We start from the raw sequence: 15462 nt of genomic DNA on the forward strand, positions 1-15462 counted from the left end.
TCCAACACGCTCGCGTCTCGCGTGAAAAATAGGCGTTGGTTCTATAGCAGGCACGCGTCCGCGCCTGAGACGCGCGTCTCACGCCAGCAGTGTGTAAGCTAGGGCTGGGCGATATGGACCAAAAGTCATATCCCGATATATTTTGGCTGAATATCGATATACGATATATATCCCAATATTTTTTTCCGCAAAGTGAGAGCAAATGTTCAAAGTCAAAGCCAAATATGACATGTCACATGTAATTTCATAGAAACCGGCTATTTCAGTGAACAGTTGCAAAATCAAATGAATAAATAATAAACAGGTTTCTTCACCTGGTTCAATGCTCAGCTGTTCAAATAACAATAAAATGTAAACACAAATACTGTATAACAACAGGAGTTCCTTTTTGAAATCAAAGCTCTATAAGGTTTTTAAACGTTTTAAATTGTTAAATTTTTCTTCTACACATTTTCAGCGCTTATTTCTACATCCCATATTTTCTGATATAGGTCTGAAAATCAGATATCATGATATTCTTGACCAAATACCTCGATATCGATATTGCGGCGATATATTCTAGAGTTGACAGTTGGTGCTCTCCCAAAATATCTTCACACTTAGATTTTAGATAAATAATCATTAATAATAGAACAGCTAGAACAGTCTGGTAAGTTCAGAAAAGTACATCACTTCACTGTAATGAAGCCTTTAAAACCAGGAAAAGACACTTATGTCATATCACGATATTACGATATCCAAAAGCTAAGACGATATGTAGTCTCATATCACGATATCGATATAATATCGATATATCGCCCAGCCCTAGTGTAAGCTCTAACCTGTTAACATGGGAGTCGAAATATAAATGGACACGCCACGCGGCTGACACACTTGCGCGACGCGTGCAGTGTGTAACCAGCCTAATTACCACTGTGCTGCTCATGTGGCCTGGGAGGTTAATTTAGCAGAGTAGAGATAAATCGTGACCTAATGGTTGTAAATACAGACGGTGATGCTGGCTGGCATTGTGACTGACAGGAACTAATGACTGGTGTGTGACAGTAGAGCCACAGTCTGAGCATGGTGGATGTATTTGGATAATATGGAAGGTGAGGCAGCTTCTGAATTAATTTTACCACTCTGCCTGGATGAACTTGGGTCCAATGGTTTTGCTTTTTTGTGGTCATGAAAGCAGGGAAAATGCGATAATAAAAGTTCAAATGCTTGTTGTGGCGAGCAATATTTTTATCTGGTTGTAGGCTGTGAGGCCATTTTCCTTGGTAACACTAACCACACTTTGTGTTTATATACAGTTTAACTCCCACCCAGGGGAGGAAGCTTATTTTTCCATCTCCTAGCCACAGTGGCTGATGCATTGCAACTTTTACAAGCCCCCTTGTCTCGATTAAGGTCAATAAGTAGTTTTGAATGGAGTGGCACCTATTAACTGGTTGTTAACCGGCAAAGTGCATCATGGTGTAAACAAACACAGCTGCCACAGGCAACATCTCTGAGCATTTTGTTGGTAATTGGTTGGTAAATTGTGGTAATTCCACACACCCACAAAGGTTGAGCAAGATTTAAGTTTATCGCTATTTAGACGGGTAATTTCACGTTTGTTAAGTTTATCTTTACTAAGTGTTAACTGTGCTTCTCCTTTTCTGTGTTATGTGCGTAATTTTAGGCAATGGTTTGTATATCAGGGGTGATGAGTTACATCTGCATTAAGTCAAGTGGCTGTTTTATCTGTTTTGCTGCATTACATTTACATGTTGTTTTTTCTAGACCTGACCAACAGATAATAAAGCAAACCCAAAGTTTATAGTTTAGATCTAGCTCTTACGTGGCACAGCAGGGTAAAAGAGAAATGCTCCATTCTTAAAATGTCATGAATCCAAGTCTGGCTTACAACCTCTCTCATATATTTTCCTCTCCCTCTACCATCTTGCATGTCACTGTAAACTGTACACTGTATAATTAAGCAAAAATGCCACAAAAACAATCTTAAAAGAACAAAAAAATTAAAGCTAAAATCTTTCTGAAATGTTTCCTGCAAGCAGAGCTGCAGAAAGCATTTTAAAAGTGCTGAATGCACTACAGAATGTGAAACTTTAAAGGAGACCCATTTAAATTAGCTGTGCTAGCTGCTGGGCTTATAGATTTCCAATAAGCAGACAGGCAAGATAAAACAAAAACTAAAGTAATTTCTTACAGCCAGGCTTCATTCTATGAGAGAGTGATTATGCAGTGGGCCTATGAAGCAGGCTGCCAAACCTATTCTGAAATGTGCTTTTGGGTTTCTTTTCAAAATCTAATTTTGGAGTGAACTGTGCCCATTGTCTGTTTCTTTGGAGTGAGATTTAATAACAGGGCTGGCAGCTGCCTTATCAGAAAGCACGAACCATTCACCAGTGCTACTGTGGCCAAAGGGAGAGACCGAGGGCTCAGCTGATGTATTCCATGATACATTAGCAGTTTTTACTGCGATAGGTCAGAGTACAGTACAAGACATCTGTTTGGCTTTGACATAAAAAGGTCTAACAGATCTAAACAGATTTAAGTACAAGAAAAAGTTACATTTTTGCAAAAAAGGAGATTTGATTTAAAAACACAATATTTAGTTCCCTGAAAGTAGTTAGACCTGAAAGTTTTTTAAATAATTTTTTTAAACAAAATCTTTTCAGTAGTTTTCTTGTGTACCTCCTTCCCCCTTCCTCTTCTGCTTGTTATTAAATTGTCTTACCTAAAAATAATAATTTCTCCACTGGAGATGTTCCGATACCGATACCAGTATCGGTATCGGCTCCGATACCGCCTAAAACGCTGGTATCGGTATCGGGAAGTACTGGAGTTTATGCACCGATCCGATACCACGTAATAAAGCCCTAAAGAAAATCTACATTGAAGTAGTTTATTTCTGTTCTTTTTCCGTTATAACTGACTGTCAAACTGGAGAATAAAAGAAAGTTCTGGGGCATTCATTGTTTGTGTTTGTTCATGTTTCACAAAGAGTTTAACCGGAGCCAGACCGACAACAAAGATAGAAATCATATCACATCCATACAGGGATAGTAGTATACAGCTGTTAAAACATAATGAAATATATGACACTCTGGTATCGGATCAGTACTCGGTATCGGCCGATACGCAAGTTCAGGTATCGGAATCGGGAAGCAAAAAAGTGGTATCGAACCATCTCTATTCTCCACCATAGTGATTCATCAAGCTTGATGGCTTAACATTTTGTTGACCCGAAACTTGTCAAACTTTAACATTTAACGTTTTTTTCTGCATTCATTTTACATCAGGCTGATGTGAGGCCTAATGTGAAAATAACTATGAACTCCTTAATAGGGTTTGTTATAAACATGAGAAGAGAGCAGCATTTTATCCATTTGTTTATTATTATTTAACGGTTTATTATTCCATCTATGCAAATGGTTACAGATGTAGCATGCCACTATTACTATCCCCACCTACCACTACTACCACTACTACTACTACTACTACTACTACTACTACTACTACTACCTTCTTCTTCTGCTACTCCTGTTGCCACCACTACAACTAATTCCAATGCTGCTCACTGTGTCCTGCTGATGCATATGCTGCTACTATCTTTGAGCCAAAATCAACTCTGATGTGGTAAATTGGAACATGACAGGTGGATGAGCTTTGAATGTAACAGAATCAAACCGAGCTGATGTTCATTCCTCTCTGTGCCAATTCGGCATTTTCAACCTGACTTAGCATATATTAAGTTCCATATCCAAATCTACGTTGGCGAGGGTGCACAGAAAAATATTGTACATGACTGTGTAGCTGGGCTTCTTTGTTTTAAGCTGCATGTCAGCAATCTCTTGCTAAATCACTTTACAATCACAATCAACAATCACAAGTATAAACAAATACACTGCCATACGACTGCTACTTGAAATTTCCACAGATTCCGTGCAACGCAAGACTTCTGACAAATGTTGAGTTTTGTTCATTACCTGTCACTAAAAGAGTTTTACAATTTGAATCCCCAAAAGAGTTATTGTACCTGTAAGACGTAGTCAAGGACGATGTGTCGGAAGCACTTGCGTGTGGCAGTGAGGATGTTGGTGGCCTCCTCCACCTCATGCTGCTTGTTCCGGGGAGCCTGGGCGTTCTTGATCAACGCCGCCTCCTTTTCCTCGCTCACTTTGTCAAATTGCTTCTTGGCTTCTTTGAACTTACGTATGTCGCTGACAAAGGAAGGGAGGGAACAGAGGTTTAATAAGACAGAAAAACACATTAAATATAGTGCATATTGTAAAAATATTTTAGTATGTAGGAGCAAATAATAGGAAATAGGAAAATAATCAGCTGTAAATGAAATCTAAGATACTCATTTATTTATTAGAATGTGAGAACAAATTTGTTTTTTTCGTCGTCGATCACTAATCTTGAGCACTAAAAATATGTCTTGTTACTTGAACTGGGTGGTAAACCCTTAGATGGTGCCACAACAATTTTAAGTATTACATTTTCACACAATTTAGGAATAAAGTTGAAGGGGTATGACAAACTCTATGACCGAGGTCAAATAGGACATGTCCCTTTGTTGTCAACAATCTTGTGAGTGGGAAGATCGAATGTTAAAGGAAGCAAAATTATCTCAGGATATGAAGCAACACAACCATGGTCACGCAACAGGAACACACAGGGGTTAAAGGTGATTTCATAAGTCTTGGTCGGCTGGAAATCCAAGAAGGTTAAAACAAACAAAATAATTTTCTAAACCTATTTAACCCAGGTCTTGTGCTGTGTCGCTGTGAGTGACTGGGCAGTACCACTTGTCTTGAGGAGGAGGACAAAGTACTCAAATTCGGCACCCCACATTTGTTCTTTGGTGTGTTTTGCCTCAATGAGATTAATGTTTAAGTGCTGCAAGGTACTGGAACTGGTATGGAACATGTTTCCCAGCTTTCTCTGAGAAGCATGGGTGCTTCTGATATGGGTGTTGGTATGCCAGGGGCAAAAGCTGCTAATCCCTATAATGAAATAAACCAGAAGGGCCCACTGCTTCCTGCACTTACACAAGCAGTCTGGAATTCAGAGCTGTATTATGAGGCTTTTAAACAGGGAGACACGAATAGAAAACATTATAATATATACTAATATAACTTAGTGTCCTTACATGCACTGTCTTGATCATCTGCCCATCAGATACATCCCTCCAGCTTCTGCTTTACATTCACAATTTCAAAAGTGGGCTTTCTACTAGAGATGGTCCGATACCGATACCAGTATTGGTATCGGCTCCGATACTGCCTTAAACGTTGGTATCGGGAAGTACTGGAGTTTATGCACCGATCCGATACCACGTAATAAAGCCCTAAAGAAAATCTACGTTAAAGTAGTTTATTTATGTTCTTTTTCCGTTATAACTGACTGTCAAACTGGAGAATAAAAGAAAGTTCTGTGTTTGTTCATGTTTCACAAAGAGTTTAACTTGAGCCAGACCAACAACAAAGATAGAAATCATATCACATCCATACAGGGATAGTAGTATACAGTTGTTAAAACATAATAAAATATATGACACACTGGTATCGGATCGGTACTCGGTATCGGCCGATACGCAAGTTCAGGTATCGGAATCGGTATCGGGAAGCAAAAAATGGTATCGGGCCATCTCTACTTTCTACATTCAATATCCATTACACTTTTCCTCCAGCACAGAATTAAAGTTCAAGTATATTAAGTCCAGTATTCCTCGTTTTAATTTGCTCTGGGTACAAGCATAAGTAAAATCTAAATGTGCTGTAGCTTGTTATCACTGACAGATGACACACAATGTAAAATGAGGCCATTCTTCAAAAGCTCTGATTGCTCAAAGACATAACCAGCTTTATCCATCTTTATTTAATTAATACTCACTCTTTGACAAATGTTTGAAGCTGGATCTTGATTGATCTCTGGGCCTGATCAAATAATATCTGTAAAGAAAGAAAGAAAAGAGTAAATGCTGCTTTCGGTTTGGCAAAATAGCTTCTATCTAGTTAGTTGAACAAATCAAGCATTGAACATCTTAAGGCACTTCTCTAAGAAAGCAGCAAAAAGCTGACAAATGTATTCACGTTCCAGGCCACGGGCTGTTTTGCAAGTCAGCATTCGGCACGTCTGTTTAGGAGGATTTTTGTTAACATCACAGGGTGCAATTAAGCAGCTAAATTTACACAAACACGCTGACTTTGTAAACTCCCTTCATAATGACTTAAACAAGAGAAATGACGTTATTTGCTTATTCTTGGAGGTGGGTCATACCCTCATTAACCTGCATGCTTTCTTAAAAAATGAGCTACCAAGCAAAAGGCCCAACACACTCAGAAGTCTCTCATAACAGGGCTTCAGTGCGATTTCACAGCCAGACAAGACAATCTGAGCAGTGTGGCTGGGAGAGGCAACCAATGACAAACAGATTGAGCACTGTGTTTGAGTGGATCATGTGCTGAAAGATCGCCGAGTGGCAAAAACCTCTCTGACAGTCAGCTGACGTGACCAAAGTTTCCACTGTTGAGTCACAGTGGCAGGCCTGCATTGTGGCTCCTGGAGGCTTTTAGGGGTCTAGTCAAGGAAGCTGATAAGAGGATTTGGTGAAGAAAGACTCCGCTGTTGAGTAATGGTAAGACTGCCTAGCCTGCAGCTTTTTGAGATACTAGTTATGAAGACACATACAGTTTCTTATTTCATCTGGCAATATTACAGGCTGGCTTCAAGGTGGAACTAAGACTGCCTGTAGAACCCAATTCCATCAAACCTGAACAAAATGAGCCAAAACCTCACATGTAATGATGTGATGAAATATGAGATTTAGTTGACCTATAAAGTATTGTTTTACACTTCACCCAAAGAATAAAGTTGAATGCTGCATTCAGCTTTAACTGCTATATGAATAGTGTTAAATCAGTTTTAAACAAGGTAAAAATGGTACCGATAGTACTGATTAATCTGCTTTTTTTTTGATTAATTAATTAATGGTTTTCTCTATAAATTGTGAAACAAATATGGCCACAATTTTCTAGATTTCAAGGTGACGTATAAAGATTACTTTGGGTTTTGACATTCGATTTACTATACTTCTAGAAAAAAAAATGTACATTTACAAGACTGAAACGTTTGGAATTTTACTTTAAAAATAACTTACTAATGATTAATCGATTATCAAAATATGATCTGATGAATCTCTCAATCAACTAATCAATTCCTGAAATAAATGCATCTAAATAAAAGTGCCTTTAACTTATTTTACCATGCTCTTGCCCACTAAAAATGGTGTTGGTAGTTGTTGCAGCAGCAGCAATAGTATTAATTAGGTGTGTGCAAAACAGGTGTTTTTGACACTTAAATAGAACGGCGGCGTTTTTAATATTATTAGTTACAGTGGTCAGGTCAAAATGTCCTTCATGAATAAAGCCTATAAGTCGACATTTGACTGTTGATCATTCACATTCAAGATGTTAAAGTTCCTGATCTCAACAATACAAGCACAAATATAGCAAAGGTTCAATTCCCAGTAGCAGCACCTCTGGCAAAGTTGTTTGTTCTAACAAACATCTCACAGACAGTGTGATGCTGGCTGGAAAGTCACTCTGAACACGTTATGCAGAGCTAATAGAAACATGACATGACAGGAGAGATCAAGCAAAAAACTTGTACTGTACAACAAAAGCCTCTAGCTCGCCCTGTACCTCCTTTCTGTGTTAAAGGAATTCTTAATGAGAGGATAAAGAGAGGAAAGTTGTGTCTCCATTTCTGAATGTCAGCCTCATGCCTACCAGAGACTGACAACTGAGGAGGCTAACAAGGGGACAGAACAGCCACATGATCAGATCTGTCCTACTGGGCTCCTTGGAGTGTTTGGTGGGGGACAAGAGAGGATAAAACAATAAGGCCTCATGTTTATTTGTTGTCCAAGATCTAGTAGTTGAAAGTGGAGTGCAATAATACTTAGATTACTCTAACTGAAGCCTAAAATGGTCTCCAGGAGGACAACCACATGGTAAACTCGGTTTTGCATTCTATCACCCCTTTAAAGATTGACCATGACCATGTTTACCTCAGTAATGCATGATTTATTCTACCAGGCACCACAGATTCCACAACATGGAAGGCAGGGAATAGATTTTATGAGACAGGAAAATCCTCTCTTTATACCCAGGACTTTATATGCTGGGAGCAGAAGTAACTTTGTTATTTTTATGATATAGTGTTATATATGTAGCTATGCCAATTCCTTCTGTACCATAAAAGCAGTTGAAGGTTAAACGTCTTGCTTAAAGGCACCCCTACATAACTGCTTATCCCCTATAAAGCATTTCTTGTTTCCGCTTCACTTTGTCAAACCAGTGGCCATCCTCTCACAGACATAATGTCTCTGTCTTGTAGTCTGCTGTTGTCCTTCCCAGCAGTAAATAAAAACTCTGACAGTTAAAGAGCTGCCAGACTGTTGGCCCAGCTGAGTTTTGTCATCACACAGCTGTTTAGGGGGGAAGAAAAAGACAATGCATCCGGTTTCACATGGCATCGATGGTGCATACCGTGTGATAGTTGATCATCTCCTGCAGGCTCTCAGCAAACTTTGTGAGACTGGACTGTGGAGAGAAAAGGAGGACAGCCATGAAGGCAAGCAGAATAAGAACATCACCATGTATTCTTATAACAATAAAAAACAAGGCCTGTATTAAAACAATAGGATGCACATTTTTACTGCATGCAACATTACAGACATGTCTGCACAGACACAGACTCTTCTGTCACAGAAAACGTTGGTCTTTTTTGGAGACACAATAACACTTTAGGAAAGAATTGTTTTGGCGAAGTTACTCTGTCCAAATCCATGCAGTGGTTGAACTTCAAACCCAAGGGAGAGGCATTGAGGGAAATACACAAAGGCAGAGGAAAAGCTTGCCTCGCCAGGTCATGTGGGAAAACAAAACATCTGACCTCGTCAAGACCCAATGGAAAGTACAGTTTTACTAATGTTGATTTAATCTGGTAATGTCATGTAAGGATGAAAGCATTTGACTCAGAAGAGACAAAAGGTAGTGCGTGCAAACAGAGAGAAGGTACAGTAATTTTATACATTGTCAAAAGAGGCCTGCCCCCACACATGCAAAAAAACAAACCCACACTGTACTAATGCTGGTGACTTTCTATGATTCAGATCAAGCAAGGTTGTTTTTTGTTTACCTCAATGACCTCATCTTTGGTGGACTGCTGGGCTAGCTCCCGGATGCCGCTAACAAACTGCTTGTTGGCTGCATTGTAGGCTTTTCCAGCATCAATCATCCCAATACACAACTTCACCAACTAGAGAGAGAGAACGAGAAAGAGGCAAATGCTTAGGGGGGTGTAACACTTGAGTGAAGAGAAACTAGAAACAATGCAGGTCATTTCTTAAGGGCATTCTCTCTTTTTTTAAACACTTGAAGTTTGCTGCTTAAAATAGATTAAGGAATCGTAGTTTTGTTGGAATGTGGTTCTGCTGAGCTAAAGACTAACACTGATGCTTAGTCAGTTTGTTGGTAATTAACAACAGGCACTTCTCTCCCTTTCTGACTTATTGGGAGAAGATAATTCCAGGTTATGTAAACTCAGAACAAAATGCTGGCCGTTCTCCATCCACTCCCACACAGGACATGACACAGTGAATGTGCATCTACAGCCAAAGCAGCTAAATAACTCAACTAAAAATGCTAACTTTAGGCAATTTCCTTAACATATTAGTAAGTTATCAACAGTCAAAAAAATACATAAAAGCTGATACAATATTAAATGCTTATTTCTCCCTATTTAAACAATTGACTGTTATTTTGCAGCAAACCTCAAGTAAATTAGGGACTTGAATCAGAAATTAAATAAAACGTAAATTATTTTAGTTCACTCAAAATGTGGAATTTCAATTTAAAAACACAACATACAGATTTTTTATATTATTACTTATCAGCAGGTTTTGATAAACTTTTATCTAAAAACACATGCACATGCTAACACCCATCCACTTAAACAAACCATCATAGTCGTCTGTATTTCCTCTACGATCTCCTTTGCATATTCTTCTGTCTCACACATTCTGTTGTTGGAGCACCATTTTCCACCATGACAAATTATTATTGTATTTTTTCTCTCACATGGAGGTTAAACATTTTAAAAACATTTTTGATACTTAATGAAGTACACTAATTTCAATTAAGACGCGACTACTACTGCTTTTCTCCACTGCACCTATACTCTGTTCCATGTGGGTGTAAACTCAGTTGCCAGTTTATAGGTACAGCTAGCTAAAACTAATGTCTAGTATCTAATGAACTGGCAACTGAATTTTTTTTTTACATGAGCTTGTGGTTTTTATGACTTTTTTGTGTGCTTGTTTGATTAGTAGTTACTTTTTCAATAAAATGTAGTTCAGAAATATTTCAGGTACATACTGCATTTCAATTTTGTTCTATTTTATTAGTTTAAATAAAAAAGAACTGCGGACACATTACATTTCTTTAAAATAAAAGCATCCCTCACAGTTCAATCAAATCTGACCTCAACCTAACCTGTAAGCACATCCAAAGCCTCGTAATAAGACGTCAGCTAGCCACTGTTACAGTCTCCAGTCCGTTAGGAAAATAGCCATTTTATGAGCAGATTTAATATTAGCTCAGTTAAAAGTCCGTTTAGCTAGTGAATACACTCTCAGCTCTGCGGGGATCCATTGGGAAGGGGGATTAAAAAGTTTGCTTTCAGGGCAGGACACATCTACTCATTAACACTAGTTTGCTTGGTTGGTTTATTAGTTTAGTCTAGCTATAACCACTGTGTTGGCAATGAACAGAGATGTGATCTGCTCCAACTTCAGAATAACTTCTACATCTGAAACACTTAAGTGAGTCATGGTTTTTAGGAATCATGGAAGTAAACTGACCAATTAACAGCCCATACTACATTAATGGGGGCATTTCTTCATATACACACCAACATATTTGTTGGCCAGGTGCGTAGTGTTAGGAGTCTTACTCAAAGGCAATCTGTCAGGGGATATACTGGGGACAAGGCCAGGGACAAACCTGCAACTTTCAACTTACAGGATGGCCACTGTCGCTGCTCTCTCACACAGTAGAACAAATGAACAATTGAGCAATGTTTTTCAAGGGTGGTACTGACTTTGTCAAGCTTGGATTCCAACTCGCACACATCCCCCTCCACTTCCTCTATGGTGGCTCTGTGGGGAAAGAAAAAAGCATTTAAAATCAACTGTTACCATGATTCAATACTATCAACTTCACCAACATTGAGAAGCATTTATATGCTAGGTGGTAAAAGGGAAGATAAAAGATACACTGCAGGACAATCCTTGTGTGAAGAACATGAAGTCCCTCTGTGCCACTTTGATTTACGGTAATCTTCCTATTTATTATATGTCCTGCGTTTACTGTATACAGACTAATGAAGTAAGAATGTTTTAAAATGAAATAAAGTCAGCTTATTTCAAAAGATAAGGCATTTAATGTTCTACATGACGATACTCTTTATTGATCTTGGGTAGAAGGGAAGCAAATAACAGCATACGCATATAAGCATTTAGAACAGCACAAGTATTCCTGACATCATGTCTTGATTACCTCTGTAGATTTTTTGTCATCATGCTCTTTGATTATGCGATACATTTTTGCCCAACTGTTGCATTTTATATCAACATCCTAACGATTTAAATACAGTGGGAACTTCAAGTTAAATGTAACAATTAAATTTCATCAAATGCCCATATTCTACAATTATAGCCTCTAAAAACTACAATTGTAATACATCATATTATACACTTTTACAGTACTGACACAGCCACGTGCAGAAACAAAACACACCATTAGAGGCAGCCTAGGAAATAAATAAATAAATATATATATATATATATATATATATATATATATATGAAATTTAACATGTTACTGTGACCTTACTCCAGTGTAGGAAAGGTATATAAGCGTCTGATAAGTGTCTCTCCTACTGTACACAGTAAACTTACAACAAAGGGTAAAACACAATAAACCACTAATAATGTTATGAAGATACATTTATAGGTTACTCTACTCAGGGATACACGGTGCTTGCTGTGCTTGAACTCAGGTGTGCCCATAGGGTGTGCCTAATAATTACAACACTAGGGCAGTTTGTGCTCGTCACCCTAGTAAGTACTATCCAAACACAAAGCAGCAATAGGCACCATTGCAAGATTAACGGAGAGCCAGAGAAGAGCATGCTTGTTTGACTTTGTTTGCACATTATAAAAACTGAATGTATGACACAGTACTAACCTTTGTATGGTGTTTAGTCTTATATCATCAGCTATATCATACAGCTAAGTTGTGGCTTTTTGAGGATGTTCCACATTTACAACAGTTTAGTGGTAATATCTGCAAAAAGGCTGGAGTACTCTGTCCCTTTCTGTTAATTTCTTCTAGAACTGTTTATCGAGATGATTATTATGATGTTGCCCTCAGCACCAATCACTGGAGATGAGAACATTTATTTAATGCTTGAATGTAAATGTCATTGTTTTTATTCAAGGGAAAACTCACAAGATGTTGTGTGAGAGTGTGTTCGTATCGTGTGCCAGTATAAAGCAAAGAGATTAAGAGTGACACCCTGCAGTAGCAGCGGGTGGCATTTCCTAAAACCCCTCCAGCTGTTTGTTCTTCCGTATGGTGTCACACTTACAGCTGCCAACATCTGGTCACTGTCGGGGGGAAAAACAAGAGGCTCACTGAGTGCTTTCAGCAAGGTGTGGGATCAATGATTCCTGTGTTTTTACTGTATGTGTATAATGTGTTTTATACTTAATATTAATCTTAGGCATTGTATTGCTGTCTGTATAATTTTTAACAATAGCAAGTCCTACTACAATCAAACATTATAAAGCAGGGAACACCAAAGTCCTAAACAACATAAGTAACATTTTACAGTAAATCCACCTAAATAACTTTTTCTATCAACACATACCTTCTGAGCTTAAGGCAGCTTGGAGGTTGTCGTCTTTTATATGAAGAAGTTTGTAATTTAAAGTATTGCTTGAGGTCACTAAGATAAATTCTTATACTTTGTACAGACAGAAATATACTGTATCTGATAGATTCTACATTTCCAATGCATGTGTCTTATTTACATGTGTTCTTCATCAGCAAGTAACAATGCTTTGGAACCTTCAATTATTTCAATACACTCCTAATACAGAATACTGTATATTTCAGCAGAGATTGAGCAAATCATTTTAGAGATGTCCAAACTTAGGAACATCAATATGTTCAATGAAACCAAGAGAAATATCAGGCAGAATGCTGATATTGGTATAAAAAAACCTGTCTGAGTCTGGCCTGAATGGAGCCAAGAATCCTTTAGTCCATGACCAAGACTCTAAGCTTCACTATCTTCAGGAGTGGTGCTCTATTGCTGAACCTGAGCTCAAACCTTGCCATGTTTAAAATAAATATACGATATTCATTTGCTGGCTATTCTACCAGAAGGAAATAACTTGGTGTGGCAGCTAAGTGTAATTAAACAGAAAAGCATGAACAGGCAGCAACTCGCTCAGCAGGTTGAAATGTTGGCATGCCATAACCAAACTGTTTCGTCTGCAGAAACTGACATAAACCCAATACGGTCAAATATGTTTAGTGCTGGTCCCTTAGGCGCTAAACCTACATTGCATAAAGGATGTACTGTATGTCAAAGAGAACTTTACTCATCTTGGGTACACACAAGCGTAAACGTTAATAGCATGAACTGGCATCAGTTTAATCAATTTATAATATATTCTGCACTTTATAATTCAACAAACTTGAGAGAAAGGCTTGCAACATGGGAACAGTGTCACAGAGTTGTATCATTGCAGAGTTTTATGACATTTTGTGAACCCAAACAGTGGAATGAACTAAGGGTTAAAGTAGTGAAGGAGGGCAAAATAGGGTCAAAAGCAATTAAGAGCTTGCCTCTTTCACAGAGGCACTAATCCTGGTCAAAAGCTATGTTAGCATGTCAGTTGCTACATGCAAAGTCTATTTCTTTGATGGATCACCCAAATTATGACTGTTTTGCTGACAGACTCTGGTGTCTGTCTTCAAGAGGATTTGGCCTATTCTTATTTTTTTCTATATTTATACATAGGGCTTTTTGGTTAGGCACATTCAGCAATCTTTCCCTGAAAGAATAATGGTTTAGACAAATTTGCCTTGGAAACTCAATATTTTCGTCAGTCGCTCGCTCTTTCGCTTTCTATGCAACCACAAGAACATGACTATTTCCTTCTAATCTCGTAATTTGAGAACTTGTGAAAGTGCTGACAGAGGATAAGAAAAGGAGGGGCCTTGGCTAAATGAAAATCTGGGCCATTGCCTCACAGCTCTGACCTTGGAGCATGTCCAGCGGAGAGTCTGAATAATAAGCAGAAGAAAGCATGTGACACACACACGCACGCACACACAATATATTTATATATATCAAGATATAGAAGACAAAGTGAGGGAATTCAGAGAGACATCAGCAGTCCTGAGGCTGGAAATTCAACTGATATTGATGTACTGACTGGTGACCATATCTGGCCTCAACCTGGCTGAGTATTTGATTTTAGTGAATGATTTCCAAATGGGGCCCTAGGATTTTGGTAGGGTTGTAACAATGTGCAAAACATATAGTCCATTACATACGTCCCATTTGGGGTCAGAGTTTTTTCTTAACTCACTAATCAACACTTAAGTCAAAGTGAATCATCTGAAATTTCAAATAATGAGAATGGCACCCAGGATTGCCTGAACAAAGAGCAAGTAGGGCAATTTTCTTTATAGCTTGAGTAGGTCAAGAGTTTATTATACCTTTAATACTGCTAGAGCTTTCAGGCATATTGCAGTTATGAGAATCTAGAGACTAGGGCTGAAACGATTCCTCGAATAACTTGTATAATTCTTTGCCTCGAAGCTTTGTTAAATCAATGTGATTAAGGTTGTACGGCTCACTGTGTTTCCGCACGGAGGATTATTACTAGCGCAAAGAGGTTGGCACTTCTGTGGACACAATACGGACGTCCCAGATTACAAATGAAGGAAGATGAAAATAGCGAGGGTCTAATAGAAGAGACAGGCGAGAAAAACGACAGAAAGTTTGGGATAAGTTTAAGCTGCAAACATGCTGCTACATCATCTCTGTAACAAACATCCATTGTACACATCCATTCCACGGAGCGAACACGACACAAGGTAACAAACGTCTGCTGCTCTCGTCCACCGCGCTGTTTACACAACTAGCCTACAGCATGCTACTCTGCTAATAGCGATGTTTTACCAACAAGCTAAAACAAAAGCTGTTGGTTTATTAGTTTGCTACTAATCTTTGTAAACGTAGCTGCTGCCGGAGACCAACCGGCTCCTCCCCCCAGCATGGCCACTTAATATGCACGTGGATGACGTCATCATGCCG

At 38.5% G+C, this 15462-nt stretch overlaps 1 protein-coding gene across 5 annotated transcripts in view; it reads right to left on the reverse strand.

Moving 5' to 3' along the window:
* Positions 1–15462, reverse strand: part of LOC114561115 (arf-GAP with coiled-coil, ANK repeat and PH domain-containing protein 2) — a 60537-nt gene that overhangs the window by 28179 nt on the left and 16896 nt on the right. For all 5 annotated transcript variants that reach the window (XM_028586839.1, XM_028586838.1, XM_028586840.1 and 2 more), the window contains exons 2-6: positions 11164–11221; positions 9202–9321; positions 8550–8603; positions 5890–5948; positions 4028–4211 (exon numbers count right to left, since the gene is read on the reverse strand). In XM_028586839.1, the coding sequence (XP_028442640.1) occupies positions 4028–4211; positions 5890–5948; positions 8550–8603; positions 9202–9321; positions 11164–11221 (475 nt within the window). The remainder of the gene's footprint in view (positions 1–4027; positions 4212–5889; positions 5949–8549; positions 8604–9201; positions 9322–11163; positions 11222–15462) is intronic.

The sequence above is a fragment of the Perca flavescens genome, chromosome 9 (genome assembly GCF_004354835.1).
Source record: "Perca flavescens isolate YP-PL-M2 chromosome 9, PFLA_1.0, whole genome shotgun sequence".
NCBI classification, from domain to species: domain Eukaryota; kingdom Metazoa; phylum Chordata; class Actinopteri; order Perciformes; family Percidae; genus Perca; species Perca flavescens.